The 16,838-nt window shown below is 47.5% G+C and overlaps 1 protein-coding gene across 1 annotated transcript in view; it reads left to right on the plus strand.

Annotated features, from left to right (window-relative positions):
• Positions 1–13,639, plus strand: part of LOC107189811 (SH3 and multiple ankyrin repeat domains protein 1) — a 164,799-nt gene extending 151,160 nt beyond the window's left edge. Inside the window, exons 5-17 of the mRNA XM_015578478.1 lie at positions 731–911; positions 1,301–1,620; positions 2,722–2,986; positions 4,723–5,509; positions 6,196–6,425; positions 7,005–7,181; positions 7,335–7,545; positions 7,770–7,971; positions 8,055–8,364; positions 8,484–8,677; positions 8,800–8,961; positions 11,249–11,549; positions 12,099–13,639. Of these exons, the coding sequence (XP_015433964.1) occupies positions 731–911; positions 1,301–1,620; positions 2,722–2,986; positions 4,723–5,509; positions 6,196–6,425; positions 7,005–7,181; positions 7,335–7,545; positions 7,770–7,971; positions 8,055–8,364; positions 8,484–8,677; positions 8,800–8,961; positions 11,249–11,549; positions 12,099–13,318 (4,560 nt within the window). The 3' untranslated portion in view covers positions 13,319–13,639. The remainder of the gene's footprint in view (positions 1–730; positions 912–1,300; positions 1,621–2,721; positions 2,987–4,722; positions 5,510–6,195; positions 6,426–7,004; positions 7,182–7,334; positions 7,546–7,769; positions 7,972–8,054; positions 8,365–8,483; positions 8,678–8,799; positions 8,962–11,248; positions 11,550–12,098) is intronic.
• Positions 13,640–16,838: the final 3,199 nt, after the last annotated feature.

The raw sequence follows: 16,838 nt of genomic DNA on the forward strand, positions 1-16,838 counted from the left end.
CGGCCCTTCGTAGATTGCGGAGTTCGCTGCTTAATATCCAGCGCGTTCGTTCCGCAAAATCGAAATCGGACAGCCGCCGGAAACGTCGGTCAGCGGAAAGATGAAAGGACCAACGGTAGCGGAGTTTAGCCGCGTTTTAGACTGGTCGCCCGATGAAAATGAAAATACTCCGATCGAAGGTGGCTCGTTTTTTTCCGTGTCGGGACGGTGGAACGAAACACGTAGGTGATATACGCCGCGTTCCCCGTGTGGCAGCACCGTATCTCTAATTTGCATTACAACTCGGACTCCCTTGATAATCATAATTGCTGCTAACGGTAGTCATTAGCGGGGCTGTAGCCGCGATATTGCCTATCCGTCAGTAATCTAATGCTATGAAGCACGACGCCTCCGATAATTACAAAGAAGCTGTAACCACCAGGAAGCAGCGGGGTGAATCCCCATTAAGCCCGAGATAATTTTATACTTTGTGCGCGGCCTGCTCGACGAGGTCTCGTTACGGGGAGGGGAAAGACGAACGGTCGTATCGTGGCGTGGCGATCGACCAAAAAATGTGAAAACATCGAAAAAAGCAAACTGAAAGAAAATATAGACCGGGTACACGTCAGTGTCTATACGTCACGGGCGGCTAAGCCTTCATCCGCCGATCGTTGTTACAACCACACCGATCTCACGACGCGAACAGACGAATTGTCAAAGTGATACTTTAGATTCCATTTCGAATTCACAGCTCAAGTACAAGAGGCGGGTTTACAAGATGCTGCACCTGGATGAGAAACAGCTGAAGGCGATGCACACCAGGACGAACTTGCGAAGGTTACTGGAGTACGTGGCAAACAGCCAGGTCGAGAAGATCGCGAAGATGTGCAGCAAGGGACTGGACCCTAACTTCCATTGCCAGGAAACCGGAGGTAAAGTCGATTACGTTTTCGTTTCGTTTCGCCGCGTCGGATAATAACCGACGAGTGGCTTATTCGCGTTCCCGAAAAGTAAATTTCATTTGGATGAAAACCGTCGAGGTGGGAGGGAAGGAGGAAAAGATCGAAAACTCGCTCGCTCGGATAACTGTATTCGGCAAACCGGCTATATTCCTCGCTCGGTTAATTTGTAGACCGGCGACCACGTACTCGGACCCTGTCGCCCCGGGAGAAGATGCCGACCTTGAAGCTGGCGTCAACAGTTATCGGGTTTCCTCTCCGCGATCAGCGTCCTAGCGCTAGCTACGTGCGCGCTTTGCGATCTCGCCGCATCCGCCGTAGAATCGTTTTCACGATACACACGCTCGTTGTTTCTGTTGCAGAGACTCCGTTGACCTTGGCCACGACCCTGAAGAAACCGTCGAAGGTGATCATAGCGTTGGTGAACGGTGGAGCCTTACTGGACTATCGGACGAAGGAGGGCCTGACGGCGATGCATCGAGCGGTCGAGAGGAACAGCTTGGAGGCGGTGAAGACGCTGCTTGAGCTAGGCGCCAGTCCGAACTACAAAGACACCAAGGGACTGACGCCCCTTTACTACAGCGTCATCTACAAGACCGACCCGATGCTCTGCGAGACGCTGCTACACGATCACGCGACGATAGGCGCCCAGGACCTGCAGGGTTGGCAGGAAGTGCATCAGGTTTCTGAGCAGTTTCGATCTTTAGTAACCGACCGGTGCGGTGCGGCGTTCTCGCTGGCTCGCAGTCCACCTAAAATTATAGATCCAGGCTAACGATCGGGCTGCAACCCGACACTAATTAATGGACAGGGGAAAAAATGAATCTGGAGGATCGAGGCTAGTTGAGAAATCGTTAATCTGAATATCTACCGCTGCCGCCGTCGCGCCGCCAAGCGCATCTTGCGAGGCCTCTGATAACGAAGACAGAGATACCCGAGAAACCAGTTAACCGTGTTATTAAAACCGCTAAGCTCGATTAATTTGCGTGCAGAGGGACAGATAGCATTTTAACGCTTTGCCGATGAAGTTACGCCTGATCGAACGCCTGGGTGCTACATAATACAATTGCAACGATCTCCAATTATACACATTGTAGCCCGAATATTTTGCCGAGAAAAACGTTCTAATTCGTAGCTTGCACAGTTCGTCCGTATAGACCGTCAACTTTTTCTTTTCTTCTACGCCTCGGACTGCCGTGACTGGATCTATTTTGAATCGAGTTTACAAAAGCCTCGTTGAACATGTAGCTCACGATAACAGCCTCGAACCCATAATTCTGTACATCAGAGATAATAAGGTGACCAGCGAGTTTCGAAAAAATTGATTCTTTGGCCAGTCCTCCGTGTTTCACTACAAAGACAGACGTATTCGGTCTTGTCGACATATACGTTTAGTTACTTTTAACTCTCATAATTGCCAAAGACACGTACGTAGTTTCATATTTAACGTCGAAAAATGATACTGTGTACTAATACTGAGAATATTACTACGTACAAATTGTAAAGAACATATGTATATCGTTTATTTGTATTATTAAAAAGAAACTGAATGTAAAGAAGGAAAAGAAAAGGATGATGTGTCAGAGTCTAAATGGACTCGGTGACGGACACACGTGCGATCGGCAAGAAACGTTCGCCCACCGAGGGTTAACGGATTAAAGTGATCTGCGCGCGGTTCCCAATGTTTATTTACGCGAAACGCTAGACAAGGTTGGAAGGTGGGAAAGCTCGGTTTAATTATAATCGTCTGCCCTTCGATAATCGATACCCGTGGCGTTCGCAGGCCTGCCGCAACAACCTGGTCCAGCACCTGGATCATTTGCTCTTCTACGGTGCCGACATGAACGCGCGTAACGCGTCCGGGAACACGCCGTTGCACGTATGCGCGGTGAACAACACCGACGCATCTTGCATACGCCAGTTATTGTTCAGGGGAGCGCAGAAAGATAGCCTGAATTACGCAAACCAGACGCCGTACCAGGTCGCCGTGATCGCCGGGAACATGGAGCTGGCCGAGGTCATCAAAAACTATCAACTGGAGGAAGTTGGTGAGTGCCGCGACTTCTGAAAGAGGAACCACGAGGTAGAGCGATATCTTGACGGAACGAGTGATCGAGTTTCCGTTTCGCGGCTGAACGAGAGCGAACTTTCGATCTCGCTGGACTGATTAATTCGCGATCGGCCTGATACGATTTTTCGCTCGCCCTTAACTTATCGAGCAAACTCGGAACGGTACGCGGAACCACTTGGGTCGTGAAATTGAATAAACCCGTCGCGTGTCGTTGGAATCGTTTCATCTTAATCAACTGTCGATTCAACGACAGTGTCTCGTACTCGAAATTACGCGCGTTAACGTTACGACGGCCAAAAACAGAGATATTCGTCGGCTTATCTGATAGTGCGCGGACTTCGATCGATCGTTCGGAAATCTCTCGTAGCACGATTAGCCAAGCATGAGCATGTAAGTAGTGCTTCGTTTCACTTCTGGAACCGACACGCTTTTGTACGCTTTTGATTATAGTGTAGAGGGCTTGGACCCCGGTGTTGGTTGGATAAATATTACACGTTTACATCCGTAATTCTGCGTGTGTGTCTGTGTCTCTGTGCTGTATTGACATATAAGTAAGGAAATGTAACAGTCTGGTGGATTACCTTTTTTTGGTGGTGATGGTCTTGTAAGACGTCGAGTATCTTTGTAACACTAACGAGAAGTAACGACAGAAGTTTGATCGACTGCTTTTGGGTAACTAACGATAACGTATCTTTGGACCGTCGTGAAGCGACCTCGATGCTGTCGTCTTCGCTTCATTCGTCGATTGATCTCTTGAGACAAACAGCCGAGAAATTGGGATAATTCCGACGGAGCAGCATCGAAGTCGCTGAAACAAGTTGTTTAGTGATGTTTGGTAGTTTCGATACGTTAGCTCGTCGCATAAGTAATACGGCCTCTTGGGGTACGTAGTCGATACAACACGCGTTCATTGTTCTCCGTCCATGCAGCACCTAACCGTCGCGATAGTTCCCTCGTACTTTCCCTTCGTTGCTTACGCGACGAGCTAACAATTTGTGAGTATACTTACGTGTGCCGTCATGAGCCATTGGAGTTTCGCCGATGCGAACGATACGTGGCGGCGTGCAGGTTCCAGCGGTCCGTTGTCGACAAACTTGCCGATCAACGGTAGCACATGTCTAAACGGAAGTACGAAGACCGTCGATGGTTACCTCGGGGCATATTGTATCGTACAAAACAGATACAAGCAACCGTGGGTGGAATGCGTGACACTTTCTGCGTGTGCTTTTCACTGCTTTCTTGTACAGAGACTAACGAAACGTTTCGCGATCCGTCGTTGTTCTCGATACGCGCGGAACGATCACCTGCCGAGTAACGTCTGAGTGCGTGGTGTGCGTGCGTGCGTCGACGGATTGTACGACGAAAGTCTGCTTCTGAAAGTCCTGCGGGGCGATCATTGATCCGTGAAACGCCGCTGGGCCAGTACGTCGAACGTTGAACGTTTGAACGGTCATCGAATCTCGCACGAAAGCACCCGACCTGCCAGAAGCTCCGACGCGAGTAAACGAGAGCGACACCGGTTCTCGGGTTCCGAAACCGTGCACGCTTCCCCGTCGGTGTTCGGACCCGGATATCGGACGGATATATGTATATTTCCCGCGGATCGTAAAATGACCGTTGCTCCGAGGAAGACGGGGATACCTTCGGAGTGCGCCTACTTGTAAGGCTAAGTAATCCTTTCTTTACTTAACCTTGCAACCCTCGATTTTCCAGTACCGTTTAAAGGGCCGCCACGCTACAACCCGAAACGACGCTCGGTGGCGTTCGCCGGCACCTCGACGATGACCACAAGCTGCTCGGCCAGTAACTTGGGCACCCTGACCAGGATACCGTCCGCGGAACAACAGCACGGCTCCTCCGGAACCAGCGGCTCTGGAGGCAGCCTCACCAGAACGATCTCGGTGGAGCAGTACACGAGCAGCGTCAACGCGATCACGAGAGTGCCATCCGCGGAGCAATACGCGGCCGGCACGTTGACCAGAGTACCGTCCACGGAACAACAGTATCCATCCTCCGCCGGCACCCTGAACCGATTACCGTTGTCCGGAGAGCAATACGCTAATCCGATCGCGACCGTGACCGCGACCGCGACCGGTACGGTTACCAGGGTATCATCCTGCTCCGCCTCCTCCACCACCTCCTCCTCGTCCTCGTCATCGTCCTCCTCTTCATCCGGGGAGCAATACACCGCGGCGACCGGTACGCTCACCAGAGTACCGTCCACCGAACAATACCAGACCGGTACGCTCACCAGAATCCCGTCCACCGAGCAGTATCCGAGCAGAACTTTGTCCGGCGAGCAGTACGCCGGCACGACCGGTATCGCGAGGACGGAGTCGCATCACGGCAGCCTCGGCAGAGTACCGTCCATCGACACGACCAGAAACGACATACAGAGAATACCGTCCGAGCAGCACGCGCCCGCCCGAACCGAGCAGAACGGGCATCGGATCTCGTCGGACTACCAGAGCCCAAATTCCCTGAGGGATCCTAACGCGAGGTAAGCATAAACTGTCTTTGCGATCACTTCCTCCGAATCACGGACTCGCTCCCGATCCGGTGTTTCCTACCCCGTCGAACGATCAATCCCGCCGGAACGATTTGGCCCGATTTTCTCCGTCTTCGATATATGTATAATATATATATAATATATATGATCGGCCTCGATATGTTTGCCTCGCGCAAGTTGATACTACTATCCAAGAATTCCGGATGTGAGTCGCGCATCCGTCTAGAGCAAGGTTTCGATATGCATCTGGTATCGCGGTTAAGTTCATCCGAGGTCCGAAGACGCACCGATACTCTTGCTATTGGACCAGTCTCTGTTTCCATTTTGTACAGATCGCGATCCACCGACCAATTAAAACCCACGATCGACGATCGGATACGCGAGAACGCGTACCTTAACTATCGCTGCGTCCTTTGGTCTCTGATCCATCCGCGACTACGATACGAGCGAAACGCAAAACTTTTTCCTCCCGACGACACACGATTCGCATCCGGAAGCCTGCTCGAATACCCGGACACGAGAGAGAGTCGCGGGAATTCGTCTTACGGACGCGTGCTCGGAATTCACCGACCGCGTTGAAGCAAAGACAATTTACGCTAATCTCGTGAGATTTGTCGAGCAACCAGGTCGAACGAGAACCGTTTGACGCTCTATACGCGTTCCGCTCCCATTTCAAGATTACCAACCGCCGCGGAGAACTATCAGAACTTAAGAATGGAGGGTCTGACGAGGCTGCAAGAACACCGGCTCGAGCTCCAGCAACGTCTCGACATGCACAGAACGATGGAGATGCCGCCGTCGCCGTCGCCGAGCAGCAGAAGTCTAGCTCCTTTCAGCTCGGCCAGCTCGAGCCTCTCCGAAGGCAGCAATCAACCGTCCGGCGAAGATTCCGCCAGCATCGTCACAGGTATACACACACAGGTTTATTTTCTTCAACTTTTCCTCTCTCCGCGGGAGAGGGAATGAACGCCGACAGAGAAAGAAAGAGAGAGAGAGAGAGAGTGTGTGTGTGTGTGTCGCCTCTACGGAAGCGCTCCACCGAAGATCCTCGAGATCTCCCGGCGCGTTTCGAACACGAATCCCAAGACAAAATAGACAGGTAGAGAGAGAGAGAAAGAGAGAGAGTGCGAGGGACAGAGAGAAAGGGAGAACGAGCAAAAGAGAGAGAAAGTGAGTATATTCTGTATATATTTGGCGTGATTCGTATGGTCAAACCATCACCATCAGAAATGGTACGCGAAGCTGGAACGACCAATTCGAGGTTAACACGATAGCTTGTCTTAGCGGATGTAACATCAGCAACCTAGACTTTCGTTTGCCGCCACGAATTAGTTATTAGCCACACATGTCCAAGGCGAGTTCTTTTCTTAGCGTTAAGGTAGCCTTGCTCCGTTAAGAATCTAGCGTTGCATGACGTTCATCGCTCTAAGACGATCCCAGCCGATCGAACAGCGAAATCTCAGCCTTCCGTTCCGTGAATGTTTAGACAAAAGCCTCGGCGACACAGCCTCCGATGTGATCAGCGACAGTTCCGGCGTAGGGACCTCGCAGTCGGATACCACCAACTCCCTCTCGATCCCTGGGACCACCGTCGTCTGCGTCGAGAGTTACAACAGCGGCATTCTGGGTCATCTGAGCATCAACCAAGGAGACATCCTCGAAGGTACTGCTCCAAACACTCGATCCAATTTTCGTCCCATCGTATCCCCCACTCTCGCAACATTCTCTGTTAATTTCTGTCTTATAGGCGACTCCAAATATTAAATGTTCTCTGATGGCAAGGGTATATTTTTTTCCGTTTCTTTATTGTTAACAGTCACCGGTGCTACCGACTGTGGCCTCCTCGAGGGTGTTCTTCGCGGGCAGGGCACGGGTCTGTTTCCCGCGCACTGCGTGCAGGAAGTCAGGCTTCGGCATACAAACATCCCGTTGGGTCCGCAGCCCCCCAGGGACGGACGGAACAGAGTGCTGGGTCGCAGAGAATCGCAGCACAAGTATTTCGCTACCGCCCCTAGGTTGAAGAAACCGTGAGTCTTGCTTCTATCTTTTATCTAGCCGGGAATATTAACGTCCCGCGAACGAAACGTTCCGTGATTCTCGTCTAGGCACATAAGACAGTTATAACAGAAACTTGAATCCGATCGAGCGACAGCTACTACTTTCCTCGAACGTCGTTGCCTTGAGTGCTAACGGAAACGATATGTCGTTTACGCACTGGGAGTAACCGTTATACGATCGAAACATGTTTCAGGGTCACGTCGGAACCTCGAACCGTGGTATTGCACCGCTCGCGAAAAGGTTTCGGGTTCGTATTACGAGGTGCCAAGGCGACTTCGCCTTTGATGGAGCTGACGCCGTCGGCCAGGTACCCCGCCTTGCAGTACTTGGACGACGTCGATCAAGGAGGAGTGGCCGATCTGGCTGGTCTTCGTAAAGGAGACTTCCTTATCCACGTAATGCCCCTCTTGCTGCTCTTATTTTTCCCATTAACCGACCGTGTGGAACGTAATGAGACGCGCTCTTTATCCGTTCGCAGATCAACGGCGAGGACGTGACGACGGCGTCCCACGAACACGTGGTCGATCTGATCAGAAAATCCGGAGAGCTGGTCAGGATGACCGTGATCTCGCCGATGATCAGCCTTCCGAACTCACAATCGGCAGCCATATTGCCAACTAGTCAACCGATTCAGAGACAATACGCGACCCTGCCGCGTAAAGGTAATAACAACGTGGTGATCGGCGGTACTCTCGGTAGATCACCGGCTCCTATGCCACCCCGAAGAGATCCGAAGACGACGCTGAGCGTTGGTCGGGCGCGAGCCAGATCAATGGTCGCCGGATTAGGTGAGCTTCCATCGAACGAACGGTTCGATGACCCGAATGACTATGCTCGATTGTCCTCGATTATCCCCGAGCGTCCTCGAACATCCGTTAGTAATTATTCTGTTTGCTCGTGCACGCAGAAGGCGGTGGCGAGAGGGACGATCGCGACGAGATAACATCGACCGGGGCCAAGTCGAGTAGCGCCGAGTCGATACATCTTCCTCAACAACCATCCACCGGGCCAAACACCGGGCAGAACACGCCCGTTCAGCCGAGAACGGCCAGTATCCGATCGAGACCTACCTCCAGCAGGATCACTGCCGCGGAACTGGAGGTACAGAGAAGCACGAGGCACAGATTGGTTGCTCGATCGTGAACCACGCGCTTCCTCTTCTCCTTGAATGGCATTGCACGAAACGAACCGAGGCTTCAAGCTTTGTCCTTCCTTTCTTCCAGGAACTATTTCAGCGGCAGCAGGGTAGCACCAGTGGTCAGTACAGCTCGTCCATGATGAGCTCTCACTTTCAGACTGGTCAAGCTACCAAGTCGCATCCCTCCTCGCCTGCTAAGACCGGCAGGGTATATGCGAGCGTAGCGGAAATGAAACGCAAAGGCAAAGTAAGAATACACATACACATACACACGTACAAGTGTTATCCGGGCAATTTGATTTCCGTATATTTTTCTCTTTTGGTCTGCCTGTAGACGGTTTTAGTCGTTCGGTTCTGTTTGCCGCGGTATCAGTTTGGGTCAGACAGGGTTAGAGCGTAGATTGATTTAGTTGTAGAATTTGAGCAACTATTATCGAAACCCTTGGACTTTCATTTTTATCAGACGTAATTCGGATACATCGTATGTCAGTATAAACTGAACTCCTTCTTCGGAGATTTATGGCTTTCGCGAACCGACGTAGTATAGCTATTATTATTGAGGTTTCCTGTGTGGACCGTGGCTTTTTGGGAAACTAGTATCGACGTTTCATTAGCATTGCAACTAGCTTCAGCAAAAGGTGAATGACGGTAATGTTTCCGATACTGTGTACAATGTCGGTATGTCATTCAACCCTTGATGAAACTATGTAGCTGCAATGCTGGCGAAGGATTGGAACGAGCTTTCCAAAAGGATCTGGCCTACAACAAAATGCCTCAACAGTAATCACTAGATCTTGGATCTTTATACAAATATAATATTCTACCAACTATTTACAGAGACTGGACTTAAACAGAAATTTATTCTCTAGACTTCTGCTATCCAGTGTTCAGGATAATAGAAAAATCATAACGGACTTTGTTAAACTTTTTACTACCCGGAATGTTAGTCGATCGCATTCTAAAATCCACCGTCTCGTAATAATTGTAGAATTCTTTACTGTCGGCGCTTTTGTCGGTTATCCAGGTTGATCTTGGTCAGATGGTCCTCCCATTAGTTGTTTTTAGCCGTTATCGGTATACGACGCAAGCATTTGACGGAGACAACTAATAAAACTCCTCGACGATGCATGCTCCAGGGTGATGGTGGCTGTTTTTTTACGCATGTGTGTTATAGTTTTCTCGCAAGCCAGCACGAGTGTACAGCAGGGGGCGTTCCTGGTACGAGAGAGACAACGAGGACGACTTATATTACTGATCGAAAATACTTTGTTTCTAGCGCGTCCATGACTTGCATGATTCCAGGTGACTAAGCCATTTGCTAATGAAAATCCGATGCTCGAAAGGGCATCGGATATCACCTTCGGCTTTGTGAACACGCCTCGCAGAACTAACGATGTGTATCCATGTAACGAACATTTTAATTACTTTGCTTTCACTTTTTTGCGTGACCGTACAATTCCCCCGTGCACCGTGCATAATGAGCCTCTAAACGCTTAAATGATACTTAACTGGTTTCACGTTCTCGAGATTCCGGACCGTTCTGCAACCTCACAGGCTTTTAGAGCCACGCACGTAACTTTCCGTGGAGCTCGAAGGCTCGAAAACTCGAAAACCCGAGTATTGTCTGTGTGTGCATGTAACAGTATAGTGCTTCTGGGTTTTCAACTTCGGAATCATGGAACGTACAACGTATGTGTATCTTCTTCTACTGTTACGGTTTAACCCTTCCCCGCAGATATCATTTGGACATGTACTATTTTGCTGACAAGAATAGAATTAGAAATTATTACATGGTAATACTTAAAATTTGTCAAATCACATCATCGATACCGTGATGTTAATCTGAAAGAATAAAACTCTTGGCTGGTTACTTACTCAAGTCACACACTTGACAACACAATCCATGGGAAACGGTTAAAATATCAAGACGTCTTTCTCTTTTAACAATTACTCGAGTTTCAAAGTTGTACGCTGTTCACAAGTATTTAAAAATATTTCTACGGGAAGTATTGGTACGCGTTGATGAATTGAAAGCTTCTAACACGTTTGCCGTCTCGACAGTCTGTTCAGATGTAGAAACATATTCTCATAATGGTTTCAAATAACGAACCATTCAACTGTTTACAAATGCATTTAATAATTTAAGTATATCTTTTTTGTAATCAACAATGCTTATAGTTATACATCGCGTATAACGTTTCGAGAAGATCTATTTGTTTAATATTTTTCAATAGATCATTTATGTATATTGTCTATAGTTATGTAGTGCATATTTTTGTATTTACTCATGAAACATGCTGACATAGTTTGCCGGGAAAATTTGGGACGCCATTGTAATCATATGTATACGTATGTATAAATAAAAGTAGGACAGCAGACGTGTTAACGGTAGTCGGCTTCTTTTTAATGCTTTCCATATTAATTGTCGTACCTATGTATATAATGGTAGTGCTATGCGTCCAGCTGTTGTCTTCGTGAACGCTGACTTGGACGTTGGATCGTTTGTTCCTACTTATTTGCTCGTTTGTTTCCAGTCAAATTCGAAAGTGCGCTTCTTCGGAGGATTAGGCGGTGGTTCCGACCTTCACAGAGATTTCCACAGCACTCCGGACTTGAACGTGCAGGTGCAGTCGTCTATTTTAGCTCCGAAAGGGCATAGAAGCCAGGAGGACGTGAACGCGATGAATGGCAGAAATGGGCTTCCGCCACCCAACCATCCGCCGCCACCACCGCCGGTCGGCCAAGTCGTCAAAGTGAACGTAGGCGCTAACGTGCCGGACGTAGTCACACCGGCGTCCGTCTACGACAACATGGCTCACATACAGCAAGTCAAAGGTATCCTACGCGTATACAGCAACCTCTATACAGCTAGTAATGCATCACAACATTCGAATATTTCACCCTCGCGATATTCGAATTTTACAGCCTCCACTTTTCAATCTAAAAAATCTTTAAAAAAATGAATTTTCATTTGGAAAATCTCAATAATTCAGTAGTTGATGTTTCAGAAAAACACAAAGGAAAACCAGGAAATTTTTATGTTATATATTTTAGTAGACGACACACATTGGAGACATTGTTCCTCGCAGCTTTGAAATTCTCGTCTCTGAATGTCTGGTTTTCCATTCTCGTTGAATTCATTGTCTACCAATTTCGGAACGAACGATCCGAAACATTGCGTATCTCTTGAAGCATTACTGCATAAATCGTAGGATGTTGTGTGTGTGTGTGTGTGACTTTATTGTAAATCGCAAAACTACATAGCAGTAGGTAATTCATCTGGTTTACACTTTTAGAACTAGCAGCCGCAACGGCAGATGGAAACTTTATTGTAAATCGCAAAACCACATAGCAGTAGGTAATTCATCTGGTTTACACTTTTAGAACTAGCAGCCGCAACGGCAGATGGAGGCTACGGAGTGATGTCGAGCTTCCGACCATCGAACAGCGCCAAGCTGTATGCTTCGCCGGAGGACATGAAGACAGTAGGATACCGTTCCCGCAGCTTACCGGCACATACGACCCGCTGCCACGTGAGAAAGTCCCATAGCTTGCGTACTACAAACAACACGACGTTCAAACCACTGAACAACCAACAGAACGCGAACAACACCGTCGGTAATAATAACCAAGTGAACAACAATCAGTCTACCAACAACCAGTACGCACAACCTCTGAAGACCAACAGAAGTCACAGCACAGTGGGTATCAGGGAACGAAAGAAGAAGGCTATCGTCACGAGCGCGTCCATCACAAATCTCTCGTCGATATCGAACAACAACACGGTAACTACCGTACCGGCCACAGCACCACCGATCCCGGAACCAGACTACAGTCTCTCCGAGTCGGAGAACGACGAAGGGGAGGAGGAGACGGACGAGGATGGAGAATCGGAAATCACGAAGGAACTGGAAAAAGCGGCGGCGAGAGAGAAATTAGAGTCGACCAGAGAAACCTCGGGTAATTCGAACACTTCCGGTTCGAGTTCGTCCGGCAGTAGTTCGCTGCCGCACTCGTTCAGCGTCGATGAAATTCAGAAAGTTCGGACGCAGCTGAAGTCGTCGAAGAGTCATCCGAACGACTTCCTGCTGCAACAGACCCAGTCATTAGCCGAGGACGGTGATAATAGTTCAAGCGGAGTCAGTTCCGACCAGGACGTACCGGTGGGTCCACCGACGGGTTTCGACGACACGGCCGCTAGAAATCTCGCGAACGAAGCCGCTCAGCATCCAACGACGGTGCTGTCGGTCACCAGCACCGAGAAGGAGGTTAACCCGAAGAGGACCAGCTACGGCGGTAGCGGATTGCTGACCAGACACGCGGTGAGTCTGGCTCAGTTACCTCCTCCGATCGAAGCGGACGCCGAGGAACAGAGCAGCGACCTGTTCGTGCCGCCGCCACCGGAATTCAACGCCGGAACATCCACGGGAAATCCGGACGAAATGGTGTTCGCTCCGCCGCCCCAGTTTTGCGATAACAGGCAACAATCGTCGCAGCAATCGCAACCGCAGCAGCAACAGAATCGCGTGAAAATCATCGGCGCGATACCGAAAGTTACCAACAATCAAGTGAAGGCTTCCGGTGGACGGTTGCATAACCAGTGAAGGATCGTAGGCAAACTGTCGATAAGCACACGGTTCAAATCGCATGATCGTGGATCACTATCGCCAGAGTCAATTTAATCTCTTCCGTATTTAACCTTCTTCTCCACCTGAGAGTGTCGCGTCGCGTGATCCGGATACAATCCGTTTCCGTCTCGTCGTATTCGAGAATTCGGCCGATAACTCGGTCGCGACCAACAGACACATAATAAACACACAAAGGTCACACACACACACATACATACGTGCATGTACACGTACTACGCGTCATAGACATATAGAGATACACACACGCGCGCGTGCGCGCGTACACATACACGCACACACACGATTTTTGCAATAAATTTTTCACCGATAGAAAAATACGAAGCGTTTTCACGCCGAAGGTGTTTTGTAAGGAGCGAACGCGCATAGTCTCTGCGGCGACTATCCGTGCTTCGATCGAGCGAGCGGATATTCGCGTCGCTTCATCGCGCGTCCGTAGTAATGGAGTGAAAATATTCAGCAAGTTTTTACCGTAAGCGTAGAATACGAATCGTACGAGCCGCAGATAGTCGAAGATCCGTAGCCGTCTCGCGGAATGGCCTAAGGGGTGATCGAGATGAAGATCCACAAAGCGGTACCGTAGCTCGTGATTAGAGAGACAAAGAGTGAAAGTGTTATTCTGTGAATGTGGAAACGTATCGAATGAATGTGTAGCGCATATCGGGTTTGTTTTTCATATTTCTAACGAGATACGGCGCGTGTTTAATACTTTTACATGTAAACGACCTTTCCGCCAACCCCCCCGTAAAGCCGTCAATAGTTCTCTCACTCCAAAGGAACAGATGACAAACATTCGACATTTTCGATGCACGATGCATCGAGATACCAGTTCGCGAGAGAATTCGGCTCGGTGCTGCCGATAGAAGTTTGTTCGAACTTTCTGACCGTTTTGGCATTTTCGTAGCATGGAAAGCGACGCGACTCGATACGAAACGAGTCGAAGATTCCGTCGTCCGATTCGTTTACCAGCGAAACGCGGCGCGCGGTTCAGTTCGATTCCGTTTCTCTATCTCTCTCGTGTCTAGACACTGCTCAAGAGCCTAATTACAAAGTTCTACTCGCAAAAAGTCATTAGAGATTGTTTCTAGTTTGTAATAACGATTAAATAGCGCAACGACGAGTATGAATTTATCAACTAAGCTCGTAATCGCGTTAATAGTGACGCACTGTACTACTACGTTAACGCACCAACATTATTCAGCTTGTAAGATAGAAATCGTATTCCTTCCATTCGAGAATCGGGCTCCTGGGAGCCGCGAGATACCGCGACTTCCACGAACGAACAAACGAACGAGGGATATTCCGAGCAACGCGCGACGTCTTTGTGTCACGTGTCGATGTTCTGTCGCGACCAAGAAATAAAGAACACGTGTCCATGTACGTTTGCAATGAAGCACCGTTCAATAATTTCGCGTCAATGATAAATTGCTAAACAGATTGTTTCCCGCAGTTTACGAATACCGTGTTGATTTTATCCTTTTGTATATAGTGTACGTCTAATCGGCGATCATTTAGAAGTGTCGACGTTGGTACGACCGACGAAGATAGATCTCGCGACTCTCGGTGACAGTGCTACATACTGTATATACCGGAACAACATTACTATGTATTGAATAATCTATAACGATGGAATGATTACTATCATCATCACATTTATGATCACCGCGTTAAATCTAAGCGATTATCCATACAAAAGAAAACACAACGTCCTTCCTAATTATTGTTTCTATGCCTTTTCAAGTTTAAGAAAAAAACATATTCATATACAGACACAGCGAAGTAATGGTAATTAAGTCACCGACATGCTTACTGGAAGCATGGCGAAAAGAAACAGTTTCCGAGTCGAAGGGAATCGTATAAAGATAAGTATTGAATGTTCCTTAGATATTTTATTGTTTGTTTTACGATCGAAAGAACGCGGAGGATCGCCGACGCGTGTGCATCGGTTTCAAAAAAGAAAAACGAAGATATAAGAAAGAGAACTTCGATGATCGACTGGTTGAATTCGGGTCAGTAAAGCAATATTGTACGCATTACAACGGCTCGTGTAATAATAAACCGTTTCAGAATAGAATTCTATCTTTGTTTGCGATCTCGACTATATATCGGTTTCGTCTTATTGTCGGTTTATGCTAATTTCCACGTGCACGTTCGCAGCAACGTTCGCTCGAAGGCGGGCGCATCGTGTCGAAAATATTTTGTGCTGTTGAGTTCGGTGTGTCGCGCAAAGTACGTAGTAAATGAGAAACGAGATGAAACCTATGGTAAACGACATTCCTGCCAAAACTATTTGTAATAGCGTGTAATGTATCAAAATTTATAGGTATAGCTGAAGCTGAACGTAACTCGGAAGAAGAGTATCACATATACGTTCTGCGAAATCCGATCGCAATTATAATCTATTCCTTTTCCACGCAACATCTTAAATGAAACGAAAATTTAGAATATTTTTCATCTGGGATTTCAGTTTCAAAATATATTTAATTTTGAAAATAAGTGAAGCTCGCGCCCAAATCAGCAGACTTGCGTCCTCTGTTGTGCCAAAGGAGAAGCTTGATAGCGCCAAATTTTACAGCATGCATTTTCAAAATTGGGTTTTCTCAAGACACAAACCAACGCGCGAAAAGAATTATGCTACATTTTTTGTTTATTTTTTTTTTACGTGTAACCATTCCTCTTACGATTCTTTATCATATTTACTTTGGTACACTCTATAATATGTACAATTTAAAACGCTTCAAAATCTTATTCGAAAGGTAGTGCAGTTTATGGCTGAAAAACATACTCCAAAAACGAGATAGCTGAATGTTTTATGTAGCAGGCTCCAAAAGAAGAGTTTTGCATAACACATTTGCATTAATTATTCCCTCCAGAACGAGGACGGTATGCGTAACATTTACGATGGCAGAATCTAGAAGATTTAAAGTACCCAACGGAACTGAATGAATTTATAAAATTATAAGATGGATAGCTTTGAATAAAAATTCGTATCCAGATACAACGAATACCGTTACGACATTTTGCACTTTTGCTTCCGGTGTAGGTAGTCGACATTTATGAATTCCACGTTGTTGTGCAAAATTTTTATTTATCAATTTCTCACTTTATTTATAAAGAGTTATTACCCGTCCCAGTTTTACTATGCAAATGTAGTATACATTGTTGTCCGATGCATTCAAACAGGTAATGCAGATCGAACTTCTGAAATTTCAGCTTTTTCTAACGCATACACACACGTTTTGGTAACTGCTCGACGTTCAATACACCTCCCTTTAACTATCATACTGCTGCGATTACCATTAGTACGTTTTGTACTATACTTAATTACTGTATTACGAGTTTCAAGATCCGTGCAATTTTTCGACGATAAATAATAACCGATCATGTTCAACTAATATATGATAGTATACCTATCTTACTACGTGTATTAAATTGTCCTTTTTCATCGCTTCAGGTTTCCTTGCTTATTCTTCACTTT

The sequence above is a fragment of the Dufourea novaeangliae genome, unplaced genomic scaffold, assembly GCF_001272555.1.
Source record: "Dufourea novaeangliae isolate 0120121106 unplaced genomic scaffold, ASM127255v1 scaffold173, whole genome shotgun sequence".
Taxonomy (NCBI): domain Eukaryota; kingdom Metazoa; phylum Arthropoda; class Insecta; order Hymenoptera; family Halictidae; genus Dufourea; species Dufourea novaeangliae.